This window comes from Gopherus evgoodei, chromosome 6 (genome assembly GCF_007399415.2).
Source record: "Gopherus evgoodei ecotype Sinaloan lineage chromosome 6, rGopEvg1_v1.p, whole genome shotgun sequence".
In the NCBI taxonomy this organism is placed as follows: domain Eukaryota; kingdom Metazoa; phylum Chordata; order Testudines; family Testudinidae; genus Gopherus; species Gopherus evgoodei.
The window spans coordinates 118,871,776-118,891,192 of NC_044327.1; the positions used below are offsets into that span (position 1 = coordinate 118,871,776).

Here is a 19,417-nt window from a genome sequence, read left to right on the forward strand (position 1 = left end):
CTACAATAGACTCATATGTGTTAAACAGAGGGATAGGGTCTTCTGATTCGAAGAAATAGTGAAGGTTTAGTAGGTTCAGGCTTGGTGTTTGGGCTCCCTGGAATCTCACCTTCACAGATTCCGAGGCCAGAAGACACCACAGTGATCATCAAGTCTGACACCCTGCATAGACCAGGCCACAGAACTTCCCCAGAATAATTTCTACAGCAGATCTTTTAAGAAAATATCCAATCTTGATTTTAAAAAAGGCCATGATGGAGAATCCACCATGACCCTTGCTAAATTGTTCCAATGGCTAATTACCCACACTGTCAAATTTACAATCTGGATTTGTCTAACTTCAACCATCAGCCACTGGATTCTGTTATACTTTTCTCTGATAGACTGAAGAGTTCCTTATTAAATATTTGTTCCCCATGTAGATACAGACTGTAATCAAGTGACCCCTTAATCTTCTCTTTGTTATATCAAATAAACTGAGCTCTTTGAGTCTATCACTTTCAGGCAAGCTTTCTAATGCTTTAATCATTCTTACAGGTTTTCTCCAAACCTTCTACAATATATGGATGTCTTTCTTGAATTGTGGGTACCAGAACTGACCAAACTATTGCAGCAAGAGTCACACTAGTGCCAAATACAGAGGTAAAATATCTTCTCTACTCCTACTGAAGATTCTTGTTTATGAATCTTGGAATTGCATTAGCTCTTTTGTCCGCAGCATTACATTGGGAGCTCAAGTTCAGCTGATTATCCACCATGGCCCTCATCTTTTTCAGACTCACTGCTTCCCCCATCCTGAAAGTATGGCCTACATTCTGTGTTCCTAGATGTATACATTTACACTTAGTCATATTAAAACACATATTGCTTGCTTGAGCCCAATTTGTCAAGCAATCCAGACCCCCTACCATCTGCAAACTTTATCTGCCTTTTTCTTCTACTTTTTCAGGACTATGTCAAACTACTTCCCTACTCACAGGCTATAGTGTCTGTCTCTCTCTCTGTAGATTAGAGCACTTGGGGGACCCAGGTTCAAGTCCTTGCTCTACTTCATTCAGACAAAGCAATGGTGGATTAGATAAAGCCCTGGTGAATATAGTCTAGGGAGCAAACCAGCAATGTCTTACACAGAAGACAGTGGTGACTTCATAGGTCTCTTCTAATGGTTCAAGCAGATAAAAAGCACCGGTGGATTTCCTATCACACAGGCCGGGAGCTGGGGAGTAGTGCTGTTCCTCCAAAATGGGAAGAGGAGAGGAGCTCCCTTTGCTTTTAGCAGAGGAAGTAGACCTGTGGTTGAGCAACTCAAATCCTCTTAACCTCTGGTCTCTTCCATCTCTAATTTCTGTTATTATTATGGTGGAATTCAGAACATACCAAGCTACTCCCTCCTTTTGGGAAATGGAATCTGTGGAACTCAAAACCAAAATAAGTTATATTCCAGGTTTATTGACCCTGAGTGCGACTCTGCTGAAGTCAGTGAGGTAGCAAGAGATTCATGTCAATGCAGAATCTAGCCCATAACAACCTTCACATTAATCATTGCAACGAGGGAATTCATGAAAGAAAGAAGAAAAAAGAAAAAAATAACTTCAATGAGCTATGGGATGGTCAGGCACGTATTGCTATTGTCTATCACAGTGGTTCCCAAACTTTAACAACCTTCACTTAACCCCTTTCACTAAAATGTCAAGTCTCACTAACCCCCTCCTAAAAATGAATATTTCCAAGATTTTCTCCTTTACCTGAGTATAAATTCTAAAAAGTAGTGATCTTGGAAATATAAGCATATCATAAAAACACATTTTATTACACACTGTTTATTATTTATATTATTTATCATCATTACAGTATTTTTATTACATTATGAAAATGGCAACACTCTTCCAAGATCTCACTTTCATAGCTCATATCACTTTGAATAAGCCTGTTATAAGAAGGATCCTATGTTTCATCAAGGAGTATCAGATGTGAAACAGCATAAAGGTATTTAAGAAGCCGGCTCGGAGTTCCTCCTACACAAGCATTCAGGTCTTGAGCAGTCCAGGCAAACAACACACGTTACAATAAAGCTTAAACTAGTTCTTCATAGTAATTTTAAAACAATACTTGCGGCATTTATTTTAAAAACAGCAAAAAATATCATCTTCCTTTTCATTTTTTCAAGGAGTTTTGAAGTTTAATCTCCTCAGCATGATAGAGATGCTTGCTTTGATCTGCTTAGCTCTTGGAAGTCCAGAGGCTCTGGGCTGCTTGCCCCATGATGCCCAGGGTCCCTATGGACAGCTCTGTCCACCATTAGGGATTTTTTCCCCCCAAACCCCCCGTAACGCTTCATAACACAAACGCCAGTTTGGGAACCACTGGTCTATCAGAACCACTTTTTTGTTGAGAAATAAGTAACAGCAGAGGCCCTTCAAAGTACAAAATGGTAGAAAGGAAGTGATAAAAGGAAACAGAGATGAGGCAAAAATGGGTAATTCCATTCACCTAAATCTCAAAAAATGAAACTTCTCTTAAATTCAGCAGCTTCCCTAGAACTTTTGATGTGCGTATTTACTTTTATATATCTGTTTTCTTCCTCTGTGGCAACACTAACTGCAGTGATGTCCATAGGCATCGCACATTAGGGACGATACACAGCCTCCAGCACTTCTGCAGCAAATTTACTCCAAGTAATATGCAAAGAAAATACTTGAATTTTTTTCTCTGTTATGTAGATCTCCAATCAAGGAACCGAATAGCCTATATTGCCTGCTGAGTACAGTTATTTCCGTAACTGTATCAAATCTACACTTTAGGCTTAAAGGGCCTGAATCTCCACTGCTTTACGACGTGTGCAGACCATGCAAATTGGGTGCAAAATGCTACCAACGGTGTACGTGAAAATGCTGACCTAGTAGCATTTTGTCCTCTGCAAAATAATGAAGAATCAGGCCCAGTGGACACAGACATGGGGGGTATTTATAACTGTTTTGCTCCACAGAGCTACATCTCAGGTTACTGCTTACATCTTAATCCAGTCAGAATTAGGCTTGTCAGAACAAGGGCTCGATAAGTCGATAGTGATTATGGCTGGAACTTTACAAAGCACCTCAGAGATTTAGGTACTCATACTGCATTGAATTTCAGTAGTATTTGGGTGTCTAACTCCCTTAGGCTCTTTGAAAAACGCAGTTTAAGGTGTTCCCATCCCGGCTATCTTGCTCTATACTAACCAATACTTTCTCTTTATATGCCAGAAAAGATGAACAGTATTATACTAGAGCAGGTTCTGTTATTTATTTAACTCCTATTTGGGTTTTTTCCAGCTGTCATATCGAGGAAGTCTTCCAAATAAAGTATTAGAAACCTGACATCTGAGTCTAGAAATGTTCTTTTTGCAACTGCAACGCATAATTGTCCTATATGCCTTATGTCCCAGATTAATGACGTGAGACTAGCTGATGTATTGTTTTATAAAATCTAAAGAGTTTTTCTCTGCTTCCCTCACTTTCTCCTAACTTCAAAAAATAAGAAATGTACCATAGCAAAAGTAAATTTTCCAAACTTGACTGAGTAAGGACTGAGTAATACCCCAACCAAGGACCTCAGGATTTAACCTGGGGAAAATAACAAAGAAAAAAGGGCCCAGATTCATGAAATCCATTTGGGACTTTATGATTGCTTTCAAGTTCACGTGGGAGGCAACCCAATACTATGGTGATGGGCAGTAGCATAAAGCCATAAAACAGACAGACAGATAGACATTCAAAAATGGGTTTTCTAAATTATGCTTTCAAATCCTAAATTCTTACTTAGGAACCTACATAAGTGATTTGATTTTCATATGAGAAGGAAGAGCATTCATTAGGGCACTAGGCTAGTCCTTGGGAGACCTCGGTTCAGGTACCTGCTCTGTGACAGCCCTTCTGTATGACCTTGGGCAAGTCACTTAGTTTTTTCTAATGTGGTTCACCTTTTTATAAGATGGAGCCTACAATACATAATTTCCAGAGGTAAATGTAGATCATCTTACATAAGTGTATCAGGGTGTTAATAACACAATTACATTGTTCCCATACACCTCTTAGGTGAGCAACAAATGCTTTTACAATGTATCAGCCACCTAATTAGTTGTTTCAAGGTGGAAGAGTCATGTTAACATTCCTTGCTGTGAAATGAATACTATTAATTTAATAAGGTTTTAGCTCCTTAAGTTTTTTTGGTACCTCCCACTAGCTTCACTCCTGTGAAGTAGCAGAAATACCTGGATATAACAGAAAAAACAACAAACAAACATGAACAGTGCTTCTGGGAATAACTTGTAAAAGCTTTAGGATTAAAATCTTTCTGGTAGATATGTGCAAGCCAATACAGGGGTAATTTAGTGAAATTCTATAGCCTATACGTAGCAGGGCAGTCATCCTGCTCCGACCCTGAAGGGGTTAAAACAGCTCTGGGAAAGGGCTGCTCCAGGAAGGCAATCATAAGTGGGCCTGAGGCAGCCAATCAGGGCCCAGTTGGGCCAGTACAAGAAAGGCTCCTGGGGAGAAGGCAGGCAGAGATTCTTTCCCTCTCTGGAGAGAGAAGGACCAAGCTGCCTGGAGGAACAAGGGTGCATGAGGCTGAGCAGTGCTGGGGAAGGGCAAAGTTGCTGGGGAGCTCCAGCTTGGCATCTCCCCATGCTGAGGTCTTGGTTAAGGCCTAAGAAGGTACTGGGGCTGCAAAGGGGCAGCCCGGGCTAAGGCAGAGACAGCTGGTCCAACCCCTGGGCAGTGATGAATGGCCTTTACAGTCTGCCTCTTGAGAAAGGGGCTAGATGATGACTGGCAGCAGCCACTGAGGCAAGGTGGATGTAGAAGGTTGGGAGTTCCCTGGGGAGGGGCATGTGGGGGTACTGTGGTGGGCAGAACCCCAGGGTAAAAGGGTACAAGGGTCCGGGAGGGACATGGGGACCAGAGGCAGGCAAGACACTGGCCAGCAGAGGGTGCTCTGGAGCTAGGGTTGAGCTAATTCTCAAGACGACCAGCAGGAGGCGCTGTACTGGTGAGTCTCACTTCACTACACTGAATTACACAGGTCAGACTAGATGATGATCTGATGGCCTTTCTGGCCTTAAGATTCTGCACCTGTTAATTTGTCACCAAAAAGAAAAAACAAATGAATGCCTTGGTCCTTTATGATATTAATGTAGGACCTAACCTCCATACATGGATCTTTAGATCAAGGGGAGTCCTATTGTCCTGAAAGAACCAATCTCTTTGCAAAACCAGGGCCTTAATTTCATTTATCAGAGGAAAAAACTCTGATTTATCAATAGTAACTAAGAAGAAAGATGGGCGCAAACCAAAATACCAGATCCAAATGAACTCAGAATTTGAAAGGTTAGAATCTAAATGTGGACTTTGCTTCTTGGGGCAATGTCTAGCTGAAAATGTTGGACAGGAATATATATATTACAGTATAAATACAGTAGTCCCCTTTTTATTTTCCACTGAATTCCATGAATACTGTGCATGGTTAACTAGACATATTCTGAGGTGATATTTGAACTGAATTTAACTTTTTCTCAAAATAACATGCATTAGATCATGAATAAATTGCCAAAAGTAAACAGTGGGTCCGTCTTTGTGGTGACTAATGTAAAACCACATAAAGATAAAATGCCTGCATGAATCAATGCCCACATTTGTCCAGGGTCAGCCTCTCAAAGACAGAGTGTGGGGGAGGAAGATTAAAGATGAAAAGAAGAGTGAATGCAAACAAATGACCAGCAAGCAAATCTTCATGTTTAAATTACATCAGGAAAGAGATCTGAATAAAACAAAGTTCAATATGAGGACAGGTTTAAAAATAGTTCAGCCTGAATTATGCCAACAGCCCCAAAATTTGGGGGAATATATGAAATCTGAACCAGGATGTGGATCTGAATATTGAATCTATCTCCCTATTATTATGAGTGAATTTTCACAGAAGAAAAATGTGCTACACAGTGCATAGAACAGACACTTGCTCAAAAGAGCTTGCAATCTATATAATATGCCAAACCTAAAGCCTGTATTCAAATGCCCCTGAGCTTTAGCAGATTAAAAAGCTGGATCTGGATCCAGCTTTTGCATCTTGAGTCCATTACTCATTTAAAAGACTTTGAGTAAATTTTTCAAAAGCACGTAAGTGACTTAGAAGTCTAAGGCCTTGTCTACACTACAGGGAAAAGTCGATCTAAGCAATGCAATCTGATTTACATGAATAGCGTAACTCGAGTCAACATAGCTTACATCTACCTACCGCGGGGTCCACACTATGCGATGTCGACGGGAGATGCTCTCCCGTCGACTCCCCTTACTCTTCTTGATCGGTGGAGTACAGGAGTTGAAGGGAGAGCAATCTGCAGTTGATTCAGCAGATCTTTTCTAGACCTGCTAAATTGACCATCAATGCATTGATCACCGTGTGTTGATCCCCCGGTAAGAGTAGACAAGCCCTCAGTCCCATTGATTTTCAGTGAGGTATAGTAGGAGTAGTATTTATTATTTGTATTATTATAGCACATAGGAGCCCCAATCACAGACCAGGCACTGTACAAGCTGCTCACAATCTAGGTAGGTTCCCAAGTGACAAAGTCACTTTTGTAAATGGGATATACATGTTCAAATGGAAAAGTTTTACAGGTTACACAGATACAGCTATCTAAGTATCATTACATCTTTATCAATCTAAAAGAGCCTCTTTTTTGGTAAGCTTATGTCACTTGGGAAAGGTTTAAAATAGGGCTATTGATTAACTGCAGTTAACTTACGCGATTAACTCAAAAAAAAATAATTGTGTTTAATCACACTGTTAAACAATAGAATACAAACACTCAAATGCAGAAACACAAACACTCCTCCACCCCCTCCCCCTAAAAAAAAAACACCACTCTTCTCCTGGTAACTTAGATCTGTTTTGGATCATTATTGAGCAGAATCCGTCATCAGCATGGATGCATATCCTCTGGAATGGTGGTTGAAGCATGAAGGGACATATGCATCTTTAGCACATCTGGCAGTAAATATCTTGCAATTCTGGCTACAACAATGCCATGTGAATGTCTGTTCTCACTTTCAGGTGACATTGTAAACAAGAAACTGGCATCATTATCTTGCAAATTGTAACCAAACTTGCTTTTCTGAGCGATAGGCTGAAGTAGGACTGTGTGGACTTGTAGGCTCTAAAGTTTTACATTGTTTTATTTTTGAATGCAGTTATTTTTGTACATAATTCTACATTTGTAAGTTCAATTTTCATGATGAAGAGATTGCACTCCACTTGTATTCGGTGAATTAAAAAATACTATTTTTGTTTTTTACAGCACAAATATTTGTAAATAAAAATAAATATAAAGTGAACCCTGTACACTTTGTATTCTGTGTTGAATTGAAATCAATATATTTGAAAATGTAGAAAACATCCAAAATATTTAATAAATTGTATTCTATTATAACAGCACGATTGTTTTTAAACGCTTGAAAGCCATAGTTTAACTAAATCATAAAGCCAGAATATGCCAGAATATATTTGTATAACAATATCCATTTAAATTTAGAACCTAGTTTATATCGAACAAAGCTTTCCCATGTAGACAAGGCTTTAGCCTCCCAAGTGACTCTGGCACTGTTGAAAATTTTACTCTTATTTTTAACACTATGACATGCCATTTCCATGATAATTTAATGGAGAAGATGAACATTAGCACCCTAACAGATGTTTATCATTACTTTTGGTCACCTGTTACTTTGAATCATTCCTATTTTTTTCCTTTAAATAACTATCTTTCCTATGTGAGATAGTTTGAAAGCAGTATGTCTTTTAAACTTAACTATTTTCTCATGCAGATAGTCCTTTGAATGCAGGTGTTTTCTGAGGTCTTATTTATTTATTTCCTAAAAGATTTAGGTTTGTTTTGTCATGCTTAGAAGAATTAAAAAACTGCTTTTTACCTTTAAGTGCTTTCCTTATCAGCAAGCAAAACCATTTCAGTGTTTGATCCCCTGAAGCAAGCCTACCCAAGTGTGAAGATTAAAGAGCAAGCCATCAAAAATACACCAAAGGTGAAGGTATATGATAAATGCCTTCACTTCCAAAGGTGTTTCTCTTTGGAAGTGTTGATTCGGGCAGCCCTCTTGCTCAATTACAGTCTCACTCTAAACAAACTTCTCCCATTCTCTCCCCTTTAGATGTTTTTGGTGTCTGGTAAGGAAAGACATCCTTGAAAGGAGTCTAGCTTGTTTTCAGCAATCCACTTCACTTGGCTCTTTGGCATCCAATAACGGAATGTAATGCAAGACAGCTGATGGGGAAGATTTAAAATTTGCTTACTGGATGGCTGGATTAGCAGTGAGCCAATAGCTTCAACCTAGCAAGTGTACAATCTGAGGAGTCTTGGTTTTCAATCTGCTTCTTGAACCTATGAGATGGATGTCACCCAGTAGTTACAGTACAGCTGAAGACTGGCTCTGAAGATGTTTGATGGTACGGACATAGACACATCCCTAGCATTACTGGTACTGTCAATCGTCGAGCAAAATTACTATTATTCTCAAACTGGGAAGAGCTTCTTACTCTAGAGTTACAGTAATTTGCCTGACAATTTCTTTGCATGCCTGAGGTTAATGTCATACCCACTATTTTTGAAAAGAGAAAAATAGCTCTTCTGCAAAAATGTATAAACAATAAATGACTCAGTAGCTGAAAGGAAAACTACATTCATTTGGTTCAGCCTCACAGGCTGAAAGTTCAGAAGACTAGAGGCACTTCTCACCATGGCTAAACTGTGAAATGTATTTTTTAAGAAAGTTTTTAATTACAATTGGCATTTTTAAGCTGAGTGCTAGAGGCTGCCATCCTGCTAAAAAGATTTTTTTTTTAAATATTGGAATCATGAAAACCCTCTTCAAGAGAGTGTTAACAACCTCCATACCTGGGTTAGGGCTAGATTCTGACACCCTCACATTGCATAGTGCCTTACTCTGTGAGTAGTGCTACTGAAATTCAATGGAAGAAAATATTCAACCAGTGTAAGAGAATCAGAAGCTGCCCTCAATATACAGATATAGATGTGGATATAGCTTGCAACCTTAAAAAAACAACAATAGTTCTATATAAATGTTTCATATTTAAATACTGAAATATTCTTTTGACTGTTAAGCTGTTACTGGCCATGGTTGAAACAGGATACTGGGCTAGACAGACCACTGGTCTGATTCAGTATGGCGATTTTTAGGGCTGGTCTACACTGGGGGGAAATTGATCTAAGATATGCAACTTCAGCTACGTAATAGTGTAGCTGAAGTCGAAGTATCTTAGATCGAGTTACCATCCTCACGGCGTGGGATCGATGTCCGCGGCCCCCTGTCGACTCGCTACCGCCGTTCGCATTGGTGGAGTTCCGGAGTCACAGGAGCTCGTTCGGGGATCGATATATCACCTCTAGATGAGACGTGATATATCAACCCCTGAGAAATCGATTGCTACCTGCCGATACGGCGGTTAGTGAAGACGGAGCCTAAGACTAGCATTAAAGCAGAGAAATAACCATAATAATGACAATAACACCCCACTTAACGCCCTCTCACTTAACGTTGTTTCGATCTTACATCCCTGCTCAATTACAGAACATGCTCCATTTAAAGTTGTGAGATGCTTTGCTATAATATCATTTGCTGCCTGCTTTGTCCTATCAGCCTCCCTAGCACCCCTGCCCCAATGCCTCCCACCCACGGCAGACCCCATGGATCAATGCCTTCCTCCTCCTCCCCCAGCTCCTGCCCACGGCAATCAGCTGGCTTACAGTGTTCAGGAGAGAGGAGGGAGAAGTGAGGACCCAGTGTGCAGGTTACCCCTCTGCCTGCCTCCCGAATGCCGCAAGCCATCTGATTGCCGTGGGCAGGAGACAGGGAAGTGAGGACAGAGCCTGCGCGTGGAGTCCTCATCCTCTCCCCTCCGTCCTGCCCCTGAAGGTTGTAAGCCAGCTGATTGCCACAGGCAGGAGGGAGTAGGGAGGAGCGAGGTCAAGGTGCACTCCCCCTTCCCTCCCCTGCATCCTGCCGTGGCAATAATCTGGCTTGTGGTGTCAGGAGGCAGGGGAGGGAGGGGGAGCCTGCATGCCTTATCATCACACCTTCCTCCCCCTCCTGCCTCCTGAATGCTGCAAGCCAGCTGATTGCGCAAGAAGGAGGCGGGTGAGGGAGGGGGGAGGAGCGAGGACAGCATGCAGAGTAAAGGGTGGGGGAAAGATGGGTTAAGGATGGGGCTTGGGGCAAGGGATGGAGTGGGCAGGCCAAGGGTTGAGCCCCCCGCCCCTGGTGCTTGCAAAGCAGGGGAAGCTGCCACTGCTGCTGCACAGCGTGCTTCTCCTTGCCTGCCTCATTGTCTCCACTGCCAGTGGGCTGTGCCTGTGTGGGGTAAGGCGGGGGCACCTCCCAACTATAGTACTGTACTTTATGGCAAAAAAAATTTCCCTGGAACCTACCCCCACATTTACTTCATTCCTATGGGGAAATTGGATTTGCTTAACATCATTTCACTTAAAGTCACATTTTTCAGGAACAAAACTACATCGTTAAGTGAGGAGTTACTGTACCATCCTTCCATCATTGAATCCCAAAGCATTTTACAACATCAGTTCTGAAAGTTCCCATGTGCAGTATTATTATCTCTATTTATAGTTGAGGAAATTGAAGCACAGATGTTAACATCCATATTTCAAGAATGTCCATTTATTTGGCAGCAGCAATTGTTTGGTGCCCAGATTGAGATAGCTAATGGAAGGCTATGATTTAGTCACGGGTATTTTTAGTGAAATCACTGAGAGGTCACGGGCAACAAACAAAAATTCATGGCCGTGACCTATCTCATGACTTATACTATAAATACCCCTGACTAAATGAGGGGAGCTGGGTGTGAGGGCACTGCTGCAGGGAGGTGCCTGGGGGGGGCATTGCTGTAGGGAGCAGCAGCTGCTCTGCCCACCCCAGGGACCACTGCATGCTACAGGCCGCCAAAGTGACTGACAGCAGAGCTGCTCCAGTAGCAGATGGTGTGGCAGGCCCCGTGGCCACCTGAGCAGCTAACCCTGGGGCCAGCTGCTTGGGCGGTCCTGAGATCAGCCACACTGGCCACTGCACAAGTCATGGAGGTGCAGAAATTCACAGATTCCGTGACTTCCGCGACGTGCATGAGAGACATGGAGCCCTACTAATGGATTGATCGTTTAACATGCTGAACGGGCGCTGATCTAAGTAAGATTTTAAGGGCAGTCAGTGGTTAGCATGTTCTAGCTATCTTAGTTACTTGTATATCCCCAATCACCGTAGTATCTGAGAATATCAGAATTTCATATATAGGGCTGTAAATTAATCTTCTTTAATGCAAGGAATTAATGCAAAACGAATTAACTAGACTTAAAAAATACAGTGCAATCAATCAGAATTTTACTTGTATTGTTAAACAATAATAGAATACCAATTTAAATTTATTATACATTGTTTTGTTTTTGAGTGCAGTTATGTAAAACTATGTAAAACTTTAGAGCCTACAAGTCCACTCAGTCCTACTTCTTTTTCAGCCAATCACTAAAACAAACAAGTTTGGTTACACTTAGGAGAGATAATGCTGCCGCTTCTTATTTACAATGTCACCTGAAAGTGAGAACAGGTGCTTGCATGACACTGTTGTAGCCGGCATTGCAAGGTATTTACGTGCCAAGATATGCTAAACATTTGTATAAACATTCATGCTTTCACCTGTAGGCTCTAAAGCCTCTACTAATAATAATTCTGAATTTGTAAGTTGCACTTTCATAAAGAGATTGCACCACAGAACTTGTATGCATGAAGTGAAAAATACTATTTCTTTTATCTTTTTTACAGTGCAAATATTTGTAGTAGATAATAATAATATAAAGTGAGCACTTCACAATTTGTATTCTATATTGTAATTGAAATCAATATTTTGAAAATGTGGAAAGACATCCAAAATATGGCTAATTTAAATTGGTATTCTATTCTTAACACTGTAATTAAAACTGATTAACCACAATTTTTTTATAAATCATGCAATTAATTGTGATTATATTTGTAATTATTTGGCAGACCTATTAATATATTATCTTCATAACGCAAGGTCAGAAGTCTGGCAGACCCATGAATAAAGCCCCAAACCCTGGCTCCTAGAGATGTGCTTTCAACAGAAGCCCATCATTCCTCTTCAACTTTATAGACACTCCACTGGGCTCCCACAAATGACATCATGTTTCAGGAAGACGGCTGCCTCCAGCATTAGCCGCCAAAATGCCAACTTAATTAAAGAGCTTTCTTGAAAAAATACATTTTCACACTTCAATCATAAAAAGATGTGCTGTGGGCATTGTGTTCTGCTGAGCAAAATGGGTGCAGTTTTCCATTACAGAGAATGGTTTGGCTCTTGCTATAAGAATTTCTGTCATAACTGTAGGTTTCTGTTTGTTCTGTGTGGTGCATAGCACTGTTTTTCTTAAAAATCCAGGCATATTATTATAGCATCATCAAATAAACACATAGTGCTGGAGGTCAAGTGCCTAACCCTGCAGTTTTTTGCACATGCTAATCTCCAAAGGGGAGTTTCTCCTTTGGTAAGAATGTATTATAGTAATTATTGATTAGTAGTAGTATTAATGTAGCGCCTGTGAGCCCCAGTCACGGATCAGGACCACATTGTGCTACACACTGCACAAACACAGTCCCTGCTCCAAAGGGCTTACAATATAAGTATAAGACAAGAGACAACAGATGGATATAGACAAGAGAGTATAAGTAAACAATGAGAGAATGGGACTGGGTCCTTCACAGCTAAGTACATATTCAATGTGGATAAGCATAGTTCCCAAAACAACAAGGCTAAACTAAAAATCTCTCTTTGCAGATGCTATTCCACCTCATAAAATGAGATCAAAATGTAGGAAAAGGTTATTGGGGAAAATGACTATGCAAAATGATCCCGGGGTTCCAAGTTCATTAGTTCTCAATGATTCATTGCAAATCCATTACTTCTCAAATCAATATAGGTTTCATTCTAATTCACCCTCAGAATCTGTGTTCTTTTTGGCTCCTACAAGAGTATCATTAACCATCCATAGTTGAGGTGTATTACAAGTGCAGTTAAAGTGAAAGTGACATTTATAACTCGATCTGGATTACTGACAACGATGGGAAGAAAAGGAAAAATCCAACTTAACTCTCAGGCTGATTTTGCCCATTAGAAAAACAAGCTAAACTAAAAAATCTTTTTCACATGTATCCTGAGCACATTAGACAGGGAATCATGTGAGCAATAAACAAGACCCCCTCAACATCTTTATATAAGAATAACTTTTCAATGTACAACTATAAATACTTATGAAATGATGCATAGCATAGTGCAATCTCCAAAACACAACTTGGCTATTAACACCTCAGTTATCACCTGTAATACCTGTACCACTCTTACACCCATTCTTGTTACTCCATTTTACATAATTGCTGAATTAGACATTGGCTTTCTGCTGGAGCTATCCTCCTTGATCAATTAAGAAAGCTCACCAAAATTTACTTTCTCTGTGATTTTAAACAGAATTTGTACCTGTATCTCCACAGGGGAATGAAAGGTAAATGTGCTAATCTACTAGCCATATATTAGACAAGTAATTAGGATGATAAAATTGTTACAAGTAAATTGGGATTGCTACAAACTACAATCAATATATTACCATCTAGCCACAAAGGTGCTCTGATATCAAGGTATTAAGTATGGTATATGAACTTAGATAAATTACAGTAGACAATCTCTGTCTGCATACTGGCTATTATTGTGAAGTTTGTATCCAAAAATATAAGAATAGTTTGTGAGACACTGTTAAAACTTTGTGCAGCTTAGGACTATGAACACCCTGATAACTGTATTGGGCTGCTTATGTTTTCTTAATCATTGGCACCTACCTGTTAATGCTTTCCCTGGAGAAGTAGACAGTGTATGCCAGGATAGTCCCTTTAGTTTCTGCAGGTGGGCGCCAGCTGGACGGACAAATCGACTGGAGACCAAAACAGGGACCACATCGGGGAGCAGGGGGAGGACACTGGAACTTGGGATAGCTGAAGGGGAAGGAGAGGAATCAGTCAGAGGGTTGGGGAACAAGGGTTTCAGGACTGGTGGGAAGTACTGTAGTTGACACAACTGATGTGTGTTAGAAAACAAAGGGCCAAGGTGAAATGGAAGTGTGTGAATAAAATGAATGGGAGCAAGAAAAAGAGAAAACTGACAGTAAAACCACACTTTAAAATACAATATTCTGCGCAAACAACAATCAACAAAGTCAACAGCAACAAAAGTACATTAGATGGGTTACTGTCCTGCTAATATTCAGAGCTTCTCTCTTACATGTATTATCACAAACTCTAAAAATTGTATTGCGCACACACAGATCTTTAGTTATCTGACAAATGAATAATTTTTAGCAACTCTTAAAGATCTATTTTCTACAAGAATCACCCTTATTGGACTGGGAAAGGCAGAAAACTAAGAACTCTTCTACAAATTACTTAATGGATTATTGCTCTCAAATTCAATACAATAAAAGCAGAATGGAATAATTTTAATATTGGTACACACACAGGTATATAAACAGTATAAACGAGTAAATGGCTAGCTCAAGGTTCAGATTGTGAAATTACAAAAGTATTTGCGTGTGTTGAACACTAAATGTTTCTCTTATAGGTTGCAGTTCCAGCTACATACTGTCTTAGCATGCAAACTCCATAACAGCAACCACAATCATCTTTCTTCCTTTGTGACCTAATGGAAGTCTGATGCTTAATCTCACAGGCCCATTGCTGTTACCACGATCACAATCCTTGTCTGTTGTCATGGAGAAACACAGCCATTCACTGAATACTAGCTATTCTATAACTTTTTGAATGGTCCACTTATCTGGTCAAGTGCACAAAAGGAGAGATTGTTTATGGAGGATGCAAGCTTACTGGGAAGTCCCCCCGGTGAGAAATGCTGGGGGTGGAGTTTTCTTCTGGGTTTATTATTTGGTTTTGGTTTGTTGTGTTGTTGTTTTAAATAATATCAAAATGCCCAACAGAGTACCAGATAAGCAAGCACCTTTGATATGTCTGATAAACTTTAATAAAAATAAATAAATAAACTGGTTCATCATAGTGTTGTACAAAATAAGTAGACCAGAAGCCTGACATAAGCCACTTAAAAAATAAAATGCATCATTTAAAACAGAAATTTGCCACTTATAGTGCACCTAAAGTAATTACGTTTTCTTAACTATTCAGCTTTATCGGCCATGAGCAATAATCTCTATGGCTGTCTGCAACCTCTTTTTAGTTTTTGTGTGTGCTGTGAACAGTGTTATAAACATTAACTTACACTGTGCTCGTTAACAGTTCATGAACTGTGTTATCTAAATGGCATATAAAGGACGGCTTGATGTGTTCATCAAATGCAAAAAAAAAGAGCTATTTGCATTGAATATTAGATCAACTAATGAACTTATTTTCATGTCTTTGTCCTCAAATTCTAGAACTTCTGCTGTTAACGAGATGTGCAAAATATGGCCACATCTTTTGATATTTTCATGAGCAGAAATACTCCTTTTTATTAAATACAATACTCAGTGTCCATTAAAAAGTAGTAATGCTTGAAGGATAATTGTCCTCAGTGAAAGAATTGTGAGACCCATGGAATTTCTCTATGATATTCCTCATGCACCTATCTAGTGGAAAAGAAAGGCCATAGTCTTGACAGCTCTTGATACCTGAGGCATATTTTTGATCAACTATTATTATATTTGTTTGTGGTAGTTATATTTCCTGGAAGTCCCAGTCCTGTACAGGGCTGATTTGTGCTAGGAGCTGTACAAATGCAGAACAAAAAATGAAATTTTCCACTCACTTCTTCCAGCGTGAAACTCCGTTTGTTGCAACTGATTTGCAATAGGAAGAGAGATTCTGACTTTTGGTCTAATTTGTATATCAACACCAATGCCACATGCCTTAACCAGGCCTATTAATAAGAATGCTAAACTGCATAAGGGCATTATGGAAGCACCAAGAATCTTTGCAAAGTTTTTAGTTGAATGACACGAGTAGAAATGTTATTAAGTTGACAGGTATCAGAGGGGGTAGCCGTGTTACTCTGGATCTGTAAAAGCAGCAAAGAATCCTGTGGCACCTTATAGACTAACAGACGTTTTGGAGCATGAGCTTTCGTGGGTGAATACCCATTGTCAGATGCATGTAGTAGAAATTTCCAGGGGCAGGTATATATATGCAAGCAAGCTGGAGATAACGAACACAAATCAGATATTAGGAATGGCAATATACAAAAACCTGTAGGAGAACCAGGTATATATATGCAAACAAGAAGATAACGAAAAATCAAATATACAAAAACTTGTAGGAGAACCTTCAACCTCCCTGGCCACACTATAGCAGACCTTAAGGTGGCCATCCTGCAGCAAAAAAACTTCAGGACCAGACTTCAAAGAGAAACTGCTGAGCTTCAGTTCATCTGCAAATTTGACACCATCAGCTCAGGATTAAACAAAGACTGTGAATGGCTTGCCAGCTACAAAACCAATTTCTCCTCCTTGGTTTTCACACCTCAACTGCTAGAACAGGGCCTCATCCTCCCTGATTGAACTAACCTTGTTATCTCCAGCTTGCTTGCATATTATACCTGTCCCTGGAAATTTCCACTACATGCATCTGACGAAGTGGGTATTCACCCACGAAAGCTCATGCTCAAAACGTCTGTTAGTCTATAAGGTGCCACAGGATTCTTTGCTGCTTTTACATAAAGTTGACAGATTTTTGTAAGATCACCCCAACTTTGTGCAGGGTAATGAAAGGGCTGAGGGGAAATGTATCAAGGTTGGGAGCAAGTGGGTCTACCCACTCCTTATTGCTTTCAGTAAATACTGTAGTACTTGAAATGTAGATTTTCTGCTAACTCCAGTAAAAACTATTTCACTTTATAGTTGTTTATGCTTACAATACAGAAATAACCTGTTTCCTCGCCATTTATCTCAATAAGTAGCATCCTAAAATCCTTAAAGTTTCATATGAATATCCTGGATCAATTCACTTGCGTCTGACCAGGGATGAATTTGTCCCATTTGTTCCCACTCTGTAAACAATGGATATTTCTCTATTGTCTTGGCACTTGATTAATCATTTACTCCTATGTAAAGTGAGTGTAAAACACTACAGTTCTGAATTACTTTGCACAGGCATAAATGACTACACAAGATTCAGTGGAGATCATGGGAACAGATGCACATGGGGACCCATTGTCAAGAGAGCTCAATTCCCATTTAGGCACCTAAATAAACAGGCCAGATTATTAATCTGGTTTGAGCTTTTTTGAAACTCCGCCTCAGTTGTGGGTACCAAGCTTCTCTGAAAATTCTGGTTGTAGGATCCATCCCTGCAGGACAAAAATCTATAGGAAATGGGAGGTGTCTCAGAGTTAGGTGCACAAAGCAGCTTTTACACAGGAAGTTCTTATGAATAGGGCACAGGCAGCACCAGTGTATGTCACCAAACTATTTATAAAAATGAAGGGCAACATTTTCTCTGATCTACCCTATGCATTTGATTGTGCCGCACCTTTAAGTGGGGAAGATGTTGTCCGGCTGGCTGAGGGAAAGGGAACAGTGTTCTATGGGTGTGGGGGGAAAGCAAGGTCAGAAGGTGCTGCAAAAAGGGGGGACTGGATCAGCATGGCCACACTGACTCATCTCCTTGGACTGACAGGGTTGAAAGGGGCAAGCCCAGACAGGAAAGCAGGGACAGAGGTGTGGGGGGGGGCGGGATTCAAACACTGTGAAGCACAGATGGAGCAGGATTGTGGGGGTCAGTGGTGAGCCACAGGTAGGATTCTCACAAGAATGGCAGAGGCTGGCCCCACAATGGGTGCTGGTGGGGCCCGGGGTGGTGTGTTTGATTACCAAAGGCAGCCTCCTAGGCTGATGGCAGGTACGGGGGAGCTCCAGGGAAAGCAAACACCCACACAGGTGAGTTGGCTATGTTTTCTGACGGGATAGCCAGCAAGTGGTCAAGATTTTGCCTCTGAGAGTTATTTCTACAGCATTACAGGCTTCCAAAGTGTATGGGGTCACCCTGTTTTATTCAGTGGATTGCAGGAGATAAGGGTGACACTGATGGCAGGAGTGGGTTGGATCAACAGCAGATGGAGGTTGCTGATTGGGGTGATTTGGATCTGCACTGGGTGGAGGCTGAGGGGACATGTGGTACAGGTGGGCCCCTGTCATACAATGTGGCAATAAGTATCGATGGTGGGGCACCTTGGTGAGATGCAGGGTCTGTCACTATTTGTTCTTCTGAGGCCTTATATCTGGGAGATGGGGATGGACCTGGTAGGGTATTAAATGAGCTTACTTCGAAGGTTTCTGGTGAGGTGGTTGCATACCAATGACCCCACGGAGGATTCACATAATTGCATCACAGTTAACATGCTCAGGGATCTTGTGCAGATCCTTGGCACCAGGTATTGTAGTGGACCGGAGGCAGCCTTGTTCAGGGCAGCATTCTTGATAGCATCTCTTTTGGTGCTTTCAGGATCAGTGAGCTCGTACCTGGGTCCTGTAGGGACTCCATGGGAAGGGCATTGAAACTGCTTGATGTACACTGGCAGTGGGAAGCAGTGCTACTAAACTTGCAAAAGTTGAAGATGGATAAAGGAGGCCAGGGTGAATCTGTTATCCTATGGGAGGGTGGTGATTGGGGTCTGCCCCATGGAGGTTTTGAGGGCCGACATGGCAATATAACTGGGGAAGGGGATGGGTCCTTCTTTATGCACAGTGGCAGGAATCCCTTCACAAATATCCATTTATTATAGTGTTGAGACAGGGACTGCTGAAGTTGGGGCTTCCAGCCCAGGAATTTGGTTCCTGTTCAGTCAGAACCATGGCAGCAACAGCAGCAGAACAACTGGGTATGAAGGCAGAGGCAATCCAGGCAATAGGGTATTGGCATTCAGAAGCATACAGAATGTATGCAAGACCCCTAGGTGGGAAATCAGCATTAATTTGTTGTAATCTCATTCTAGATGTTGGAAGACTGGCCATGCAGATGGTGGTGTGGTCTTTTTTGGGAGAATAGGCAGGGGTCCAAGTTGCCTGAGGGTTCGCAGCTGGGGTTCAGCAGGGAAACTTTCCTGAGTTGGCATGGAAAGAGGGCCATGTTAGGAGACCAGTCAACACCACTTCTGAATTCTATGGGGGCTAGTCAGCGGTCCCCAGATATAATTGTGGTGCCTCTTGGGGAAAACAATTTGGGCTGTGTGAAGAGGTGGAATTAATGCTCAGAGTGAAGAGTGACTTGAAGCTGATTCTTGAACTTTT

At 41.0% G+C, this 19,417-nt stretch overlaps 1 protein-coding gene across 1 annotated transcript in view; it reads right to left on the bottom strand.

Annotated features, from left to right (window-relative positions):
* Positions 1-19,417, bottom strand: part of DCC (DCC netrin 1 receptor) — a 939,470-nt gene that overhangs the window by 267,235 nt on the left and 652,818 nt on the right. Inside the window, 2 exon segments of the mRNA XM_030567485.1 lie at positions 13,974-14,052; positions 14,055-14,126. Coding sequence (XP_030423345.1) covers positions 13,974-14,052; positions 14,055-14,126 — 151 coding nt within the window.